General features: G+C 38.9%; 1 protein-coding gene across 2 annotated transcripts in view; it reads right to left on the bottom strand.

Moving 5' to 3' along the window:
* LOC309353797 (ubiquitin-conjugating enzyme E2 E2) overlaps positions 1-18,534 on the bottom strand; it is a 117,880-nt gene that overhangs the window by 92,176 nt on the left and 7,170 nt on the right. Inside the window, exons 2-3 of one of the 2 annotated variants that reach the window (XM_081883471.1) lie at positions 16,284-16,467; positions 5,744-5,794 (exon numbers count right to left, since the gene is read on the bottom strand). In XM_081883471.1, the coding sequence (XP_081739597.1) occupies positions 5,744-5,794; positions 16,284-16,459 (227 nt within the window). In that variant the 5' untranslated portion in view covers positions 16,460-16,467. The remainder of the gene's footprint in view (positions 1-5,743; positions 5,795-16,283; positions 16,468-18,534) is intronic. The other variant, XM_081883472.1, reaches the window with a different exon arrangement.

Raw genomic sequence — 18,534 nt, forward strand, 5'->3', positions numbered from 1 at the left:
TGCTGCATCATATCAAAGCAGCTTTACAACTAAGTGGAAATGAAAACAATCCACTTGAGCTATCATCATCGCTCAGCCTTGATGAAATATTCAAAGTTAAAATATAGCTAAAAATCGTATTGCGTTCCTGGGAAGACAGAAATAACAACTCAAGAAATTGGAGTAATATAGTTACAGACTCTTTCACTGCAACAAAGTAAGCAAAATGAGAATGGATACAGAAACAGAATCTGTGAATCTAGTCAGTTTTGGCAACGGACCATGAGCTAGTTCCACAAAATACTACCAACACAAGTAGTCTATTTGTGAAGCTAAGAGTAGGGAAATTATACAGATGATTAAAATTCTTCTTCCATGAACTAGAAGTCACATCATCTTAAGTGTATTGGTCATGATCCAATATAGGTATAGTCCTCCTGCCCACAACATGCATCAAAAATTTTTTTGTCTGATCGTCTAAACCAATTTTAATATGAGAAACTAGAGTCACAGGTTGTGAAATATCAGCAGAAACCAGGTAACATTTTAATAATACATCATTTATACCAACGCATTTTGCAAACCTTGAGGAATTACACACCCACACCCACACCCCGATGTCATGTTATGGCCTTACTTACATATGCTATTTTTTGTTTTGATTTCTTTTTAAAAAGAGCAATTGCTGGAAATAGAACAGGCCTTGCTAGCCTCTACGTATTGGAAATTTTGTTTTTGAACGTACTCCGAAGCATCACTTCCTTGTAGGGACATGGGATTTGTGTTCTTCTATAAACTGCATCTGGGAACTGCAAATCCTATGCTCTCTAGCAAGAAGCACCACACCTGAGTTCAGAAATGCCATTTCCAATCTAAGACAATGAAGGCCTCTCTTCTAGAGCAAGCTCTCTACTGCCAGTTATAAACATACAAAGAAACACACTTCTTAAAGTATTGTACACCCCCCTGGCTCCCCCTCCCCTAAAGAGGAGAGCAACTATTTTGCGGTTTGTTTGTTTTGGCAAACTTGAAAAAGGCTTTTAAAAACCTGGTTCCACCTCCCTCCAGATTTCTTTGGAAAAGTTGGAACAAATAAGGATTTCATGGCAAGGCATGGAGAATTAATGCAGTACTGTCTGTTGTCCAGAGTCTTCTCCAAATTTTTACTGAAGCCTTTATGTACAGCAACTTCCATTTTTATTCGTGGGCATTATTTTTGCATGTCGTGGTTATAAGAAGTTTAAACTAAGACAATTTTATGATATTTAGACTCTAGATTAGCCCTTTCCATCACTTACCACAAGCAAACTAAGTACATTCTCTTTAACTCTCAGGACACAAAGACAGCTAACAAATCAAAGGTTGCATTACAAGCAGTGTTAGAAACTCAAAACTGGGTGCCAAACGGTTCCTTAAACGAAGGTTACAGTTGCCAAAATGGAATTTCTAGCGGCCATTTTTGGGTAACATGGCTCTAAAGTCTGATTTTTCGAATGGTAGTCTCACTAGCTTTACATATGAAGCCCAGCTTGCATCTGTACCCAAGTTTGTTCCTGGCTCAATGCTTTTGGTTTGTCTGGGTAGACCAACTACGAGCCTGGTCAGGCATAACAGCTGGGTAGTGCAACAGCAGGATACCAGGAAAGAAGTGGCTGTGGTTTTTATTCTAAGTAAGGTAAACGTAAAGGACCCCTGGACAGTTAAGTCCAGTCAAAGGCGACTGTGGGGTTGCGGTGCTCATCTTGCTTTCAGGCCAAGGGAGCTGGTGTTTGTCCACGGACAGCTTTCCGGGTCATGTGGCCAGCATGATTAAACTGCTTCTGGTGCAATGGAGCACTGTGACAGAAACCAGAGCACATGGAAACACCATTTACTTTCCTGCCACAGCAGTACCTATTTATCTACTTGCACTGGCATGCTTTCAAACTGCTATGTTGGCAGGAGCTGGGACAGAGCAACGGGAGCTCACCCCATTGTGCGGATTCAAACCGCTGACCTTCTGATCAGCAAGCCCAAGAGGCTCAGTGGTTTAGACCACAGCGCCACCCCACATGGTGACACTTAGCCATGATTTGGCTTAGCATTATGTGCAAACTGAGCCAGTGTAGTTCACTGTCCCTTCTTATGTTTAATAACTATATTGAGACAATGGCAACAGCGGTTCACAGCGACGGACTGAAGGTGGGTTTTTATTAATAAAAACTAGATTTACATACAGATGTGCAACCCATACCTTTCACTGGTGTATTTGATGACAATATTAAATTAATCTGGCAATTTGTCTTACTGTCGTGTAAATCAAACAAATTAGAGTACCCCCAAAACAGGGGTTGTCTTATACATGTAGTTGTGTTATACACAGAAAAATATGCTAAGTGGAATACTGGAGTTAGACATTTAGGTATTAGACTTTATAATATTGACATTCTGATGAAATACTGTTAAAATGTTTAAATAAGGGGATAATTAAAATTTATAATGGTTTAGAATTGCAGGACTTAGATACAATAACTGTTTAGTAAATTCATTTGGAAAGGAAAATATGCCAACATTGGCTTAGAACCGATGCATCAATCCAAGCCTTTTTTAGAAGTAGCTTAAGCGATGCAGAAGGCAGGGCAGGGCAGCCCTGTTGAGCAAGCTGTCATCCATTTATGTAGCTTTGCATACCACACTCTGTCTTTGTGAGACTGCCATCATAAAATATGGAGCATTATACTCATGGACAATATCATAACCATGGCATATATGCAGTAAACCTGGCTATTCATAGGCTACAAAAAGTCTGTTAATGATTGGAGCCAATCACATTCTCTATTATTCCTTTACAGACCAGTTGGCAGCGACCAGCTGGTTGCGATGGCTGCAATCCCCACTTTCGGAAAGGATTTGCTGCACTTATCAGAAAAAAATATGCAAGGTAGCCACATCACTCTCATTTTACAGAAACTGCTTAAGGGGTACCGCTACATTTTGCCTAATAACTTTCTATGAAGGCTGGACACTTGCTTTGTTTTTATACCAAAAACTCAGAACCTGGGGCATCTGCTCAAGAGCAGCCCTGGAAGCTTTTATGGATGCCATTGCATCTGCAGGCACTGGGGTGGCAACCCTGTTGTACAATATGTAGAAATGGAATAGCCTAGATGGACTGCGTGTTCAAAAGCCCACAGCTGTTTTTTTTTAAAATACAGCACGACTACAGAAATGATAAGTGCTGTAGTGGAGCAGCAGATATTTTCTGCCTTCACTGATAGTGACGTTTTATTAGACAGACGTCCAGTTTTATTAGATACTGGAGACAGGTTTATCCATACAAATGAAAATAATTATACCAGTACCCTTCAAATTACTACTATACTCGCTCTGTTTCTGCTACTGTGTTTCTGAACAGTCCTTCTGCGTGTGGGGATGAGTATTATTTCCTCCTTCTGCAGTTGTGGCAGAGATCCAAGAGAGATCAGAAGGGACCAATACATAGAGCTTGTGGTAGCAAGCCACTTTCTAATACTAGGGCATGCCGGTAACCCAGGTCCAAGTTTTTTCTTTCCCTTCATTTTCAAGAATGTGCATTCTCCTTAGCACAGGCATATGTATTAATGGGTGTGTAATCTGCAGTTCTCACATTCAGCTGTTGTTCACAGGAAATACTGAGAAAAGTAACAGCACAAACCATTCCCTCTATCCAACTGAGGCTTCTTACAAAACAATTTCCGTCTCCCAATTTCTTCACCATGCTCTTTTAGCACCCACCTCATCTTGAAGTAGGGTCAGTAGTTGATAACTTATTCCACAATCTTTCTTTTAACCTGCCCCTGTAAGAGTTCAGGAGATCCTAAGATATACCAGATCAGAACATCACTGAAGTGCTTTGTTCAATGTGTAGCGTTTTACACTTCTGTTTTTCCTTAGGCCCTTATGATCTTTGTTTTTTCCTTTAAGTAACAGCATCTGGTATCCTATGAACGCAAGAGTATCTCAACCCTGCTTTTAAAAGTAAGCTCCTTCTGTTACCAAAAAACAAACACTCTTTGAAGACCAAACCTAGGGCCTTCGAATTCACCTGACACATAACAAGTAATGAAACATACGAGTTTTCTACCCTGTCCTGATTATATACAGAACATTCACCTGACATAGGAAAATCCTTCCTATGAAAATAATTTCAAGCATCACTTCCAACCAGAAGCTTGCAGTGTTGGACTCTAAGACATGAAAGAGCTTCACTGCACTACCTGTTTAAAACAACCTCATTGTTCTGTACAGATTTCTTGCTGTTAAAAACCAAAAGTTTGGTAAAAGAAAAAGAAAAAAGGAGGCTAACGCATAAAAGAATGAAACAACACAAAAAGCAGGCCAGGGGATTACAAGAGAGACTGATTAGTGGGGCTCACACTGTCATACAAATCCACAGTACTTTTCAATCAAAGTTGATAACAAGGAAGACAGGCAGACATTGTGACACATATTTTGCAATGTGCATGTTCTATGTGAATACTAGAGTCCAGCATCTATATCTTTAGAAGTTAGACAGAAGCAAGCTACAAATGCACAAGTTTAACTATAATATTGTGTTGAAAAATGCCCCATCTTCACGCAAATATTTTGATTTTCCTAGCACAGATGTGCTCTAAAGCATACTATTTTGCCACAACAGCAATGCCAAGCATAAAAAATGGTACAACTGCTTTCCTGTAACAGAGACAAATTCACAAAGCAACAGCAAACTTTTCAAAATCAAATAATTCTTAAGTTACAACTTCCTCTGCAGCACACAGGGAGTTTAGTAATACTATCAATCCACTAACAGGCATCTCTCAGCAAGCCGAAGTAAAGACTGGCCAAACATTTTTGATATGCATATGCAAAGTCTTTGATGGGCATTAAGATCTTTCAGCCTGCAAAGAATCCCCAGAACAGCCTGAAATACTTTTTGATCATCTTTACAAGACTGTGCTTAGTCTTCCAGAAATATTTCAAGTTTTAACAAACATAATTTTGTCAAGATTTCAAATCTGAAATAAGAAGCAATCTGTGTTAGAGACTTCCTGAAATCAAATATCCATTAATCTCATTATAATATCTCACAAGCAATAGCTAAAAAGCAACAGTGACCCAACTGACTATATAGCTGAATACATTATTTACTTCCATAGCTAGAAGTGCAATAATCAAGCACCTCTGTAAACAATGAAGTACAATCTTGGCCAAATTCCAAGACTGAACTTATGTCAAGTTGGCAAATATGTAACTTGAGAGAGATAATCACAGTAGCATGGCAACAGTCTTGCTGAAATATATCAGATCAGGATTTACATGCTCAAATTATTTATTCAAAGGGGAAAATGCAAATAGCCAAAACCTGCTTCTACAAAAAACCAAACTATTTGACAATCTATTTCATCAAGCTTCCACAAGAGCATGATGCCAAAGAAAAAGGAAGAGCAAACCTAGAATTTGGCAGTTTTCTCTTTTGCTAAAAATACAACCATTCACCAACAAAATACATCAACAATTAACATAAAACTGCAAAACCAAGCCTTAAAAATAAACTTAACTGAACCTGGCCTGTTTTAATATTTTCTAGCATTGCATTATGATCATAGTTTCTGAAGTAATTAATGAAAGTTTCCTAAAATATAGTAATTGCAAACCTTTATACCAGAAACCTAACAAAGCAGACCAAAGTGAAACAAGACAAAATTTACCTCTGGTGAAATTTTCAAATATATTCCAAATAAATAAAATCCATTTCAAAACTTACCTACAGTTTGGAGGAGGGTCTAATGTAATTTCTGCAAGTTCTTTCTGAATTCTTAAGAGAAAAGAGATAGAAGTTAAAGGGAGAGAGTTACTTTTCCCTCCAATTTATTAACTTTTAAAAAATTAACACCAGTGTGTAAAAACTAAGTTCTTATGGTACAGGAAATATGCCACAAAAAATTAAGTTACACGTTGATCCTAATTGGCTGGGGGACACACACTTCAAATACCCCCCCCAAATATGTTTACAGTTTTCATTTTTGAAAACAGAACCAAAGTTCCTGTTTAAAAATTTCCAAGGTTTAAAAATCAGTCCACACAAAAGGCATAACAGCTTACCAAGAAGCCAATGCCAACAGTTCAGTAGATTTTTCATCTCCCCCATCGCTCCACGACCCACATACCATCAACTATCCTGTGGGCTGGGGAGGGGAGGACTAAAAGAGAACAGCAGCCACATTGCTGCTGCCAAGGAGAGAATAAAGGCTCTACTTCAAAACTGCAGGCTTTCTTGCTTCAGCCAAAGCAGGGAGATGGAGGGGAGAAAGTCTTTCTGCCCCTTGTGCTCCCACTCCCTGGAAGCAGGCAGCCCAGGCAGGCAGGCAGGAGTGAATGAGCAGCAGGCAGATGAGCTGCCTGCCCAGATAGGTGGAGTGGGTAGCAAAAGGAAGAAATAACTTCCTGTTACTGAGTGGCAAGCATAAGGAATTGGGGTGAGTTTAGTAGGAGCTAGGGACGTGGGTGGCACTGTGGTTGTAACCACTGTGCCACTTGGACTTGCCGATCGGAAGGTTGGCGGTTCGAGGCCCCGCAATGGGGTGAGTTCCTGTTGTTTGGTTCCTGCTCCTGCCAACCTAGCAGTTTGAAAGCATGCAGTGCAAGTAGATAAATAGGTACCGCTCCAGTGGGAAGGTAAACAGCATTTTTGTGCGCTGCTCTGGCTTCGCCAGAAGCGGCTTAGTCATGCTGGCCACATGACCCAGAAAAACTCTCTGCGGAAGTGGACAAACGCCGGCTCCCTTGGCCTGTAAAGCGAGATGAGTGCTGCAACCCCAGAGTTATTTTGAATGGACTTAACTGTCAGGGATCCCTTTACCTTTTAGTAGGAGCTATGAGGGGACATGGTGGGTAGGCAGAGTTGGCATGCAAAATGGACATGGGCACAATCAGTGTGTGTGTGTATACAAACACAAGCAGAAATAAATGCAAGCACTGCCTCAACATGCTTTCCAGATTTATGTGCTACTTGCCTCGTTTCTTGCATTTCAATCCCCCCCCCCACAAAAAATCTATACTGTATAACAAATTCCCTTTGCTCAAGCATATGCTTTATCCAAGGAGGTGAATTCTGAGCACACATATACCTTGCAAAGCACAACAAATCCTATAAAGACAGTGTACAAGCACAAAAACCTGATTTCCCAAGATAAAGATAAAAAGAATTGTGTTACTCTGACAGGACATGCTTTAATTCCAAAAAGGCAAATGGACTACACATTTGGATTACCTTGAGCTAATCTTACATCATTACTCAGTATTTTTAGATGTTCAATGTGTATGACTAAGCCACCTAGAAAGAAAAATGGGTTCCTAGCTGAGAAACGCTATGCAAGTGGTAATGAATCAACATGTTTACAGAGCTAAAAGTTTACAGTCTGCCCATCTGCCATAACGTAAAGAATCTGATTTTCTAAAACCATGATAATTTAGATACTGCAACACAATCAAAGTAAAAAGATCCATTTACACAAAATTGGTTGGATCAAGACTAAAGTAGTTGCACTTGCACTTCACTGGAATCAGCTAGCATATTCATTATAGCATAAACTTTTATAAACTACAGCCCCCTTCATCCATTTTTTTGTGAATAGCCACTGTTAATAATTATCAATGCTGGCATATCTATTCATTTCATTTCTTTCTAACCTCACTATTTAAAACCACCACCACTGTGTATGTGTAAAAGAAACACACACAGAGAGAGATAATATTTCACGCATCTGACAAAGTGAACTGTACTCCACAAAACTTTATGCCGTAATACATTTGTTAGTCTTTAAGGTGCCAGAAGATGTTTTGCTTGTTTAACTGGCTCTCTTCTGGAAACCTACAATGTGAAGTAGTGAGTCATTACTTAAGTCCTATTTATTTCAGCAGGAACTAAATGCAACTAATTGAATACGGATGCAACTCATTGAGCACATACAGTCGTACCTCCTTTTGCGTCTGCCCCGTTTACAGTCCATTTCATCCAACGTCTGCGGCAAACCCGGAAGTACCAGAACAGGTTACTTCCAGGTTTGCTGCTCGCGCATGCACAGAAGCACTACATCGCACATGCGCAGAGAGGCGCTTTGTCGAGTGTCTCTTTCGTCAAGCGTTCGGGGCTCCAGAACGGATCCCGGATGCAAAAGGAGGTACGACTGTATATTCACTGTGACTTAGTGGGGGGGGGGGTTGGGTGGTGGAGCAATATAACACTTATATCTGATAGGCATGGTTAACAAATCAAGGAGTAGAATCTGGCACACCCTTCCCCAGCTTCCACTTTTGCTATGCTAAAGTATCAATAAAAGCCTGAAAAATGGTTTAGATATCAGGAATTTGACATGTACCCTGGCAACACTTCCTGCTAAAATAGCACATTTAAATACTTAATTTTAACTGTTATGTAAATCAACTTCAATCCGGCTTCATTCCAAGAAACCACACTTAGGATTCTAGCTCAAGTCCCACTGGTTGCAGAAACTAAACTTCATTAAGAACATTATTCATTGTATCTCCTTCTACACAATTGTCTCAAGGTGATGTACAACAAAAACAGCAAAAAGGAACAAAAAAATTAAACTGTTAAATACAAAAAAGAAACAGCCAATACAAAATAAACACTCATGACAAGAGACCCATTTAATCAGCTGGAAAAGTCTGTTGGATCTCTTTTACAAAACAGGGCAGCCACACTAAAAGCTCTGCTCTGAGTTACTGTGGAGTGGGTTTCTGAGATCTTTTGGACTTTCAGGAGAAATTTTCCTGCAGACTGCAGCTGCTGTAAAATGAGTTCTTTGTGTTTTCTACTGCTTGTCCAATTGACGCTGGGAAACTGAAAATATTTGATCATCCAAATTAATATTCCTGTACATGGTATTTATCATAAGACAGGTTATCTGGCCAAGTATATTTGGTTATTCAAAGTGATCAGTTTCGTGGTACAATGTGTACGCAGTCCCTGAACAAATATGCTCTTGGCAGTTAAGTGTATGCGTGAGAGAATGTATTCTCAATTTACAAGGTGCCAGTCTGTACATTTTACCCATGGTCCCGAAAGAAAGTACTAACAACTGCAGTATGTGCATTTTCTGGTTTCACATAGGAAAACATAAGCAATATATATTATCAGGATTCTTTAGCTACTCTTATTTCAAGATTTCAGAAGAGAAGAAGCACTCAGTACAATGTAAAAAATGTTTCAAAAACTCTTGGATCTGAATTTGCATTGGTTTTATGCTGCATCATCTGCAGTTTATTTTTATAGTGGTTTTATGTATTTTATAATGTTATTTTAATGGAAGTTTACAGAACCCATCCTTAACAATTATATTTGGGAGCAGGATATAAATCTATTAAATAAAAATAAAGTACCCTTTAAAACATGACTTTGGAGAAATATTAAAGCTTGCTGTTTTTTATAAATGGCAGGCTTTTTGCTGGCACTTTCGTATATGGCTGAGAAATGGAATTCTTCAAGAGACTGTTCTAGCTGAATACATTTAAACTAAATAATAGATAAGCAACCACAAATTCCACACATGGATATGTGTTAATGTGAAGAATGCATTCAAGGATTCAGTTATTTGACATTGTCCCAGTTCAACTTTTCCTTTTGTATGTGATTAATATAAGCACACAACACTGTACAGGTTTTGTTGGAACTGATCCATGTTGTTTTACTACAAATTAATAAAATTATATTCTCTTTAAAAAAAGACCCACAAGTCTTGCATTCTGTATGTGTATGTGTGAAAAGCTGCACATAATTAACCCAGCAGAACAGGAAAACCTCTTTGGTATACAGTCATAGGTCTTGTTATGGTTGCTTCAGGTTACATGTTTTCGGGTTGTGGACCGCGGGAAACCCGGAAGTACTGAAACGGGTTACTTCCGGGTTTTGCTGCTCGTGCATGTGCAGAAGCGCCAAATCGCGCCTGCGCATACGCGGTACCTCAGGATGCGGACGCTGCGGGTTGCGGACGTGCCTCCACCACGGATTACACCTCAACCCAAGGTTCCACTGTATAGCATGCCCTGATTCACAAGTCACATTAAACCGCAGATAATGTTTAGCTATGGTTTAACATTAATGAGCAGTGTGCTAATGCTTAGAAGTCTCCCCTCTCTGGCAACCATAAACGACAAGCCATCCAAAGGTTTGTTCTTGGCTTGGGTTGCTGGGAGGGCAACAAACCATAAGCTTGGCTTCAGATGACAAGGCAAGGCTTGTAGGATATTGCTCCTGGAGCAGAAGAACAGCAAACAGAAACTTCTGAGCAACATGCATTAGCATGCTGCTTGTTCAGGTTGAACCATAGCTAAGCATGAACTATGGTTCAGTGTGATGTGCAAATGTGTCTATAAAACTTAAGTGTATGCCGCTGAAGTTATTTACTGGACTCTTATATTTCCATTTACAACTAGACCTCAATATATTCAACAGAATTTGAAATGTAATGAAACTCAAGAATTCTGCCTTTCAGATGTCATCCAAATAAGCACAGCTGCAGATACCAAGAAAAACAAAACTGTATTTTAAACAAAAACAGATCTTCCTCTTTGGCTAATACTCGATCTCACAAGAGGAAGGAAAAAAGGACTTTAAAAATCCTATCTCGTTCTAGTTCCAGAGGGTATTTAACAATGGCAACTAGCTTGCTTTCAGGTTTTTTTCTTCCTCTCTTTAACATAACCGCACAGGACAATGCTGAACTAAAACTTAACCATTAATGGAGAAAAAACACATTAGAACAGAGGGTATGTAGATATTTATAACCCTTGATCACTGCAAATTACTTTTATAAATACACTTCTGCATTCAATCATGAAGGTTCCAGCACATGCTAGTGCAGAGCTTTCCAAGCTTTTCATGTTGGTAACACACTTTTTAGACATGCACCATGTTACGACACAGTAATTCAGTTTTGCTAGCAAACTGGAGGTTAAATTAACCCCTTTCTAGTCCTGGGAGGAGCGTGGGGAGCGCTCACATGACACACTGCAGCTGAGAAACTAACGTGTCGCAACACAGTTTGGAAAGCTCTGCTCTAGTGTGACCAAGAAACAAACACCAGGATAGGCTATGTAGATGGGAACAAGAACATAGCCAAATGCATGTCTTCAAACAGACTATTTTTAGGCATATTCCTAAGATGTTTTATAGGTACCCTTAAAATGTGGAAGTGTAGATGTGGCTTCAAATTTCCTGTTTAATGTATAGTCCATGGCAAATCCAAGTTTCTATGAAATGGCCATACAGTAAACTTGTATAAAAGTAAGTAAATAGTTTGTAACTTAGGACATGGTTGAGAAGGGGCTGAATCTACTGCACACTCCAACTGGGGTCACCAACTGCTGGGAAATGGATAGCCTTTACACTGGGGGTCACCAAACCTTTTGGGATCATTGAGCACATTTCAAATTCTGAGAGAATGCTGGGGACACCAATAAAAAATAGCTGCTATTGATGGGGAACATGGCATAACATAAAATTAGAGACTGCCACCCCTGACAACCCCAGCTTACCATGGGAAGTCAGCTATGTCCTGCTGATCCCGACTGTGGTGATCACTCAATATTGAATTTACACAAACAACTCACCCCCTGATGCTGTGAATGAATAGCAACAGGGAGCATTCGTTAGCACCAGGAAAATAAACTCAGTCGCATTTCATAGAAGTAGCTTAAAAGATACCTCTACTCGAACAGGTAGCTGTCATTAAATCCCATGCAGTGCCCTTGCAGAAACACCAATGGTGGTGAAACTTTTGACACTGGGTGTCCCAGCCCCTATCAGCAGAGATCCTGCAGAGGGCTGGGCTGCAAACCCCCAGGACTCTTTGAAAGGCCTTCTCTTCTCTCTAACCATCCTTCCATTCACCTCCCTTCATACTGGATGGATTTTCTACTAGTATTTATCAATCAAAGGTTGTACGCAACCAATTCATACTTGAGAGTAGAGCCATTGAAATCAATGGATTTAAATTAGCCATGGCCACTTATTTTAAAGAGTCTACTCCAAGTAGGACTTCGTTGGAGCCTCATAGTTTTATATTAAGAATTATATAATACAGTTATGGCTGCACATCATCTTTTTTTTCATTTAAATTTTTGTATATTTTATGAACAAGCATGAGTATTAGCTGGGTGCTACAACAAAACATACTGGTTTGCAACTAAATAGAATCATTATTGAATCTGGCTACAAATACAACACTTTCGGTATGCAGGGCACAATTCTTCATTCATGCTTAGCACATATACTCTGCCTTTTTACAAAACAAAACAAAAGATCAAAGCATTGCAGACTGGTATCTGTTTAGAAACAAGGCATTTATATTTAGCCGTTTCTCAACATACCACAAGGATATTAAGCAAGATCATCAATTTGAAGGCTCTGGATGCAATCCTTTGCACACTTATTTCGAAGTAAGGCCTTTTCAAAAACAGCGGATTGGGCTTTTAAGTGCCAGTAACTTTTCAGAAGCTAAGGCTAATAGTTACTTGGCATAATATCATCTCTACATATAATGGAATGCAATGTCTGTCTGTGCTCTTTGGTTGGTAGAGTTATAAACAGTCATAATCTGAAAATGTACATATAACAAACCTCCAGTAGCTAGGGCACAAAATAGGAATACAAGATCAACCATATGGGCTAAGTGGATAAGCCAACATTAGTGGACTGTTGGTACAATTATATTCAAGTCAAAAGTAATTGATAACAATTATTTAAAATTCTGCTACCCTTAATCTTAAAAACACATTTATTCTTAAAAATCTGTACTTTAACTTAACATGAGTGCATGGATTTTTAAAGAATGTCTTCTTTTTTCATTAGAAAATAGTCTGTGTCTGAGGTACAGGTAATAGTAATTAGTTTATAAATTGCTTTTGCTTTCAAGTGCTATCTGTTTGGGGCATAAACTAGTGCATCTTGAACAAAGCTTAACATAACTACCAGCTGTTTCATCTTCTCTTCTGGCTCAGTTAACTCCTCAATCTACAAGATTATTATAACTATTATTTAGAATGAAATATTTGCTATAGTTAACATAGGTATGCCAACATTTTCATAAAGATATTAGCATTACTGAGACCATTACAGACAAAAGTGTCTCTCCACATATACAGCCGTTTAAAAAGGAAAACATTACATTATAAATTTAGGCGAAATATAATTGTTCAGATATTGTATGACAAAAGCACAGTTTCTTGTAGGTGCCCTCTTCTGTTGTATTATGTTTCTCTTGCCAAACAGTGTGTTTGTGGGGCTTTAAAAACCTGCAAAACCTTTTTGATGAGAAATCAAAGAGGCAAGGAAAAATCTGTCTGTGAAACCATAAGCAATAAGTCCATGTAACTTCCAAGCCTTTTGCAAACTGTCATTCTTATGCTGTTAGCAGTAATTGCCACTAAATGAATGTGTTTTGTTATGAAAAACAAAACTTTTAAAGAAAACATTTCATCTTTTCAGTAGGCTATGCCAACTTAACCTGTTAAAAAGACTTAAGATCCAATCTATGCTTGCTTACTCAAAAAGCCTACAGAGTTCAATAGGACTTACTCACAAGTGTCTGTAGTATTATACAGTTAAAATAGAACCACAGAACTGTAGAGTTGGAAGGGACCACAAAGGTCATTTGGTCCAACCCCTCCAATGCAGGAATCTTTTGCTCAAAGTGGGGCTCAAACCCACGACCTTGCTCTAGCAACTGAGCTAGCTCCTACATTATGCACAGTACTATTTATCTATTTAAGACATTTAAGACATTTTATTGTCTCAGAAAATGAGACAATAAAAATGTATCACTAACCTGAATGCTACTTAAAATGCCTGCTGAGACAGAAAGTTTTAATCATGGGTCTGAGGTTCAGCAAGGAGAGTGCCTTCCTTATCTCAGCTGAGAAAGTGCTGCAGTTTGGGGCGCATTACACTGAATACATGTCTTCTAGTAGTTGCTGGCCATGCATCTGAGCCACAGGAGACCAACAAAGAGACTCCACCCAGGATCTCTGTGTTTGGGCTGGGATAGAAGGGATCAGCTTGCCAATTGGAAGGTTGGCGGTTCAAATCCCTGTGACGGAGTGAGCTCCTGTTGCTCTGTCCCAGCTCCTGCCAACCTAGCAGTTCGAAAGCACATCAAAGTGCAAGTAGATAAATAGGTACTGCTCCGGCAGGAAGGTAAATGGCATTTCGGTGCACCCTGGTTTCCATCACGTTCCGTTGCACCAGAAGCAGTTTAGTCATGCTGGCCACAGGACCCAGAAAGCTGTCTTTGGACAAATGCCAACTCCCTCGGCCTGAAAGCGAGATGAGTGACGCACCCCACAGTTGCCTTTGACTGGACTGTCCAGGGGCCTTTCACCTTTTTATAAGGGATTACCCTAGACTCATATGGTTAAGATCTTTGTGTATCAATGGTCTAGCTGCAGCATTTTGCAGCAGTTGGAGTTTCTGGACCAGGCACAAAGGGCAGCCCCATATAGAATATACTGCAATAATCAAGTTTTGAGGTTACCAGTATTTGTTTAAGAGCAGCAAGCACCAGTCCATTAAGTTGAGATGTGTTCACAACACCCTGGACCCAGCCGGTCAGACATCCCACCCGGCTGACTGTCTTTCACCAGCCAGGATGAACAGAGGTCAATTAAGTAAGAAGCTGGTCACATCATTGCAAATGTCTTGTTCACATCATCAGGGCACATAAACTGAAATAATCCCATAAAATATATGAAGGTGCTGCAATGGACACCTTGACCAGACTTGCAAAAACTGCTGTGTAAGGGAGTTGTGAACTGTCCAATGCTTTATGCTACCTTTATCTGTGTTACACTGTTGCTTCCCCCCAACAAATATATTTTCTGGCTTATATATTGGTGTTTGAAAAGCTAGCCTGGAGAAGGATTCCTCAGTCCTCAACTAGAGCAAAATAAACATGATTTAATAAACAAATTATAGGCCTAATCCATACCAGTCAGTTTACAATGGTATAAACAAGCATTACCATGAGAATACAGTAAGAAACACTATCAACAATAGGAATACACCATGAATGTCATTTGGCCCATTGTTTTAAACGTTGTTTCCTTTTAAGAAACAAGTCATTTGCTCTCCCTGCGATCATTTCTGGCTAGTTGTGGATCAAGCATTAAAAGCATACGTTGTTGCCCTAAAACAACCCAAAATTTAAGAGGACTGAGAATGAGCATTATTTAAAGGGCATATAAAGCTATCAACTGAGAAATCCACAGGAATCTTAATGTGCATTTGCATATATTCTATTCAGTGGTTGCCATACACAGAGTTTTGAGGAATATTTTGCACACAACGAAGTGAACCAAATAGTAGCTACTTACGCAGTGTTTCATGTGCATGATGGAGTAGCTACACCGAGCAGAGGAAACGCTAACAATGTTTTAGACAAAACTGGTGTTGCCAGAATGAAGAACGACTCAATAACATGGAGCAATAGAAAAGCAAGCAGTAATGTCACAATGTAGCTGGTACACTTAACAATTAATTATATATTTAACCAGTCACACTGTTAGATACTTTAGATAAGTTTTAGTTTTTTAAATCCATGACTGGTTTGAGTTCCCCAGAAATAGAATTTGAATTCTTCTGTTCAGGCTTATGCTGCCATGTACTTGCGGGGAAACTATTAATGCAGGCTCCATCTGTGCAGAGTCTAAGCACACCAATCATTCTCATGAAGTGACTGATGCAACAGCCTAAGATCTCTTAAGTAGCTGTTCACCAAATCTACCTTCTCTCTTGGGAACGAGAAAGCCAAAGGTACTAAGGAGGTCTGCTGTTTAACACTATGAAATGAAAATGCATTTTCAGTCATACTGACATTTTACCTAACCAAGCAAGCAAAGGAAAACATCATATTTTACAGCAGTAAGTATTACTATAGCATTCTATCACACTGAACTGCTGAAATGTCCAAAATGTATTTAGCTAACTTATGCCAACAAATCTGAAAACTAGTCAATCACATAAACGCAAGTGTGCGTATCTATGTATAAAGGTACAAAACTGCCTCAATTTTAATAGCAATATAGGAATGTCAGTGCATTTACATTAACTATTATTATTATAGCCATTTGGATTAAGAGCCAGTGAGTCAACCAACCAGTGATCATACTAAGGCTAACACAAACATACAACCCTGTGGAGTAATAAAATAGTCAGCAGGTGAATAGATGCCTACTAATGATGTTAATTAACAGGATAGGTAGAGAAAAAGTCCACAGAGAGCAAGTACCTTTTAGCACTAGTTGAAAGTTTAGCAGCTGTTTTGCTAGATATTTTGCCCTCCTTTTTCTTGGGCTGAACCTGTTCTCTTTCTTGATCTTGTTGAACACCTTCCCGCTGATCTCCATCAGAGCTGCCTCCACTAGTGCTTGGACTATCGTCAACTCTTTGCCCTTCAGTGGACATCTTAGATTCTAAATGGAAAACAAACAAGCAATATAAATAAAATCATAGCTTTGGTTATTACTCATCCAAACAAATTATGAAGCCATTGGGAGAGGGAAAGCATCCAGAGGTTTGGACTGTGATGTCACTATCATGCAGATGACATACAGCTGCATCACTTTTTTTCAACCTAAGAATCCAAGGGAGGCAACAGAATTTTTAGGAAATGTATCTGGGTAGCCGAAGCTGAAATTCATCTTGGGAAGACAAAGAATCTGTGGGTTGGGAAGTTTGGGGTACTCCAAGATCGGCTTTTCCCAACCTGGCATTCTCCAGGTGTGTTGGACAACTCCCATCCATCATGGGCAGGCAAAGGAATTATCATTCAAAACCTTTGGATGGCACCAGGTTAGCAAAGCTGTTGTAAACTTGTAATTGTCAGGTGAGACACAGGTAGCAAGTCCAGCTTGTATGCTGGCTGCAACCCTATAAGCGGGTGTCACACATTGGCCTAAGTTATCCACATACTAGTTATCTCCAAGCATACCTACAATGCACATGCAGTTGCCTCTTAAGATGATCCAGATGCTGGGAAGCAAGGACATGGTGGAAAGCAAGGAAATTTGAGAACCTAACACCAATTTTAAACCAACTGCACCAGCCACATTAAACTTCTGGTCATAATTTGAAGTGTTGGTCTTGATCTTTACATTTTGGGGCCAGGGTTTGTAAAGGATCATCTTGCCTTGCTCTTGTTCATATACTGCTTTGTAATGCTGCTTTTAAAAGTGAACAAAACTCTTCAATAATAATCTTGGGATTTTTGTTCCAATGTCACAATGTGAAAAATACTTCATTTATACGCATTCCACTTTTATCCTTATATGTCTTCACTTGTATTAGATAAAAAAAGAAAAAAAATCAGATAGGATAAGCAACTATTGTGAAAAGAAGGGTAATGAAAGGAGAGCTAATGCTAAATATATAAATTAGAAGCCTGAAGTAACACTACAGAGTTATTGTTTTAGCAAGTAACTCATAATAATCACCTTATCTGTTTTAGGGTTGACAACTTTTTCATCCGTCACTTTCTGAAATATAGCAACCCTAATCTATTTCCTTAATCATATAGACTATTTTCCATTCTTTGGGATAACATGTACAGGGATTCTCTTTCCTCAAATAAGAGCAAAAAGATTTGACCTAACTTAATACCCACCACAAGCCAATACCTATGCTAATCTCCAGACTCTTTCCTCAACTTCTTCTATGGTGAAGACTCTTTTCAATTTGTTTTTGTTTTGTTTTTATTTTATTTTTAGGAGATAGCCCTCAGAATATCCTAAGTAATAAAAAGCATGATTCTAAGTGTGTTCATGTAACATGCACCTGAAATTAGAAGGCAGCCTCACTTGATCAATAATCTTCAACCTAGTACAGTACTCTATATGTAAAACCTAGTGTTTTAATATCTCTCACATGTCTGCCTTAAACTCACAGCTGCAAACAGCAAGAAGCTGGCACCTAAAAGAAAGGCCTAAAAATGTAGAGATTTGGATTCACTTAAATTTGGATGGAAGCCCTACAGTACCTTTAAATAACACCAAGATTACAATCTTATGTACACTTTCTCCTACTGGACACAATGGTACTTCTGAATAAACATGCTTAGGATCAATCTGCATTAGTTACAACAATCTGGTACAGTATTTTTAAAAACTTCCTGGGCACAATCCAACTAAAGTTAAGCTATTTCAGATCATAGCATTTAAACATATTCTTAACGTTATTACTGAAACATAGTAAATACAGTATGTTTTAACTTTGGTTAGATCTGTAATCTACAAGGGACATTAATATAGCAATATATAAAAGCCAAGAATCTCAAACTGCACAGCAGGGTACAAGTTGGACTACTTTAAGACTGAGCAATACCAATTCTAATTTTATAGGAAGGCAGGATAGAACAGTGGATAGATCAGTTTTTGACTGAGCTTTATTTTTATTTTGACTGGATTTATTTTTTATTTATTAACAGAACTTCTATTCTACCCATCAGTAAAATTTAACAGGGCAACTTACAAAAAAAAAAAAAT

Source organism: Podarcis melisellensis (assembly GCF_964234715.1).
Source record: "Podarcis melisellensis genome assembly, chromosome: 12".
Taxonomy (NCBI): domain Eukaryota; kingdom Metazoa; phylum Chordata; class Lepidosauria; order Squamata; family Lacertidae; genus Podarcis; species Podarcis melisellensis.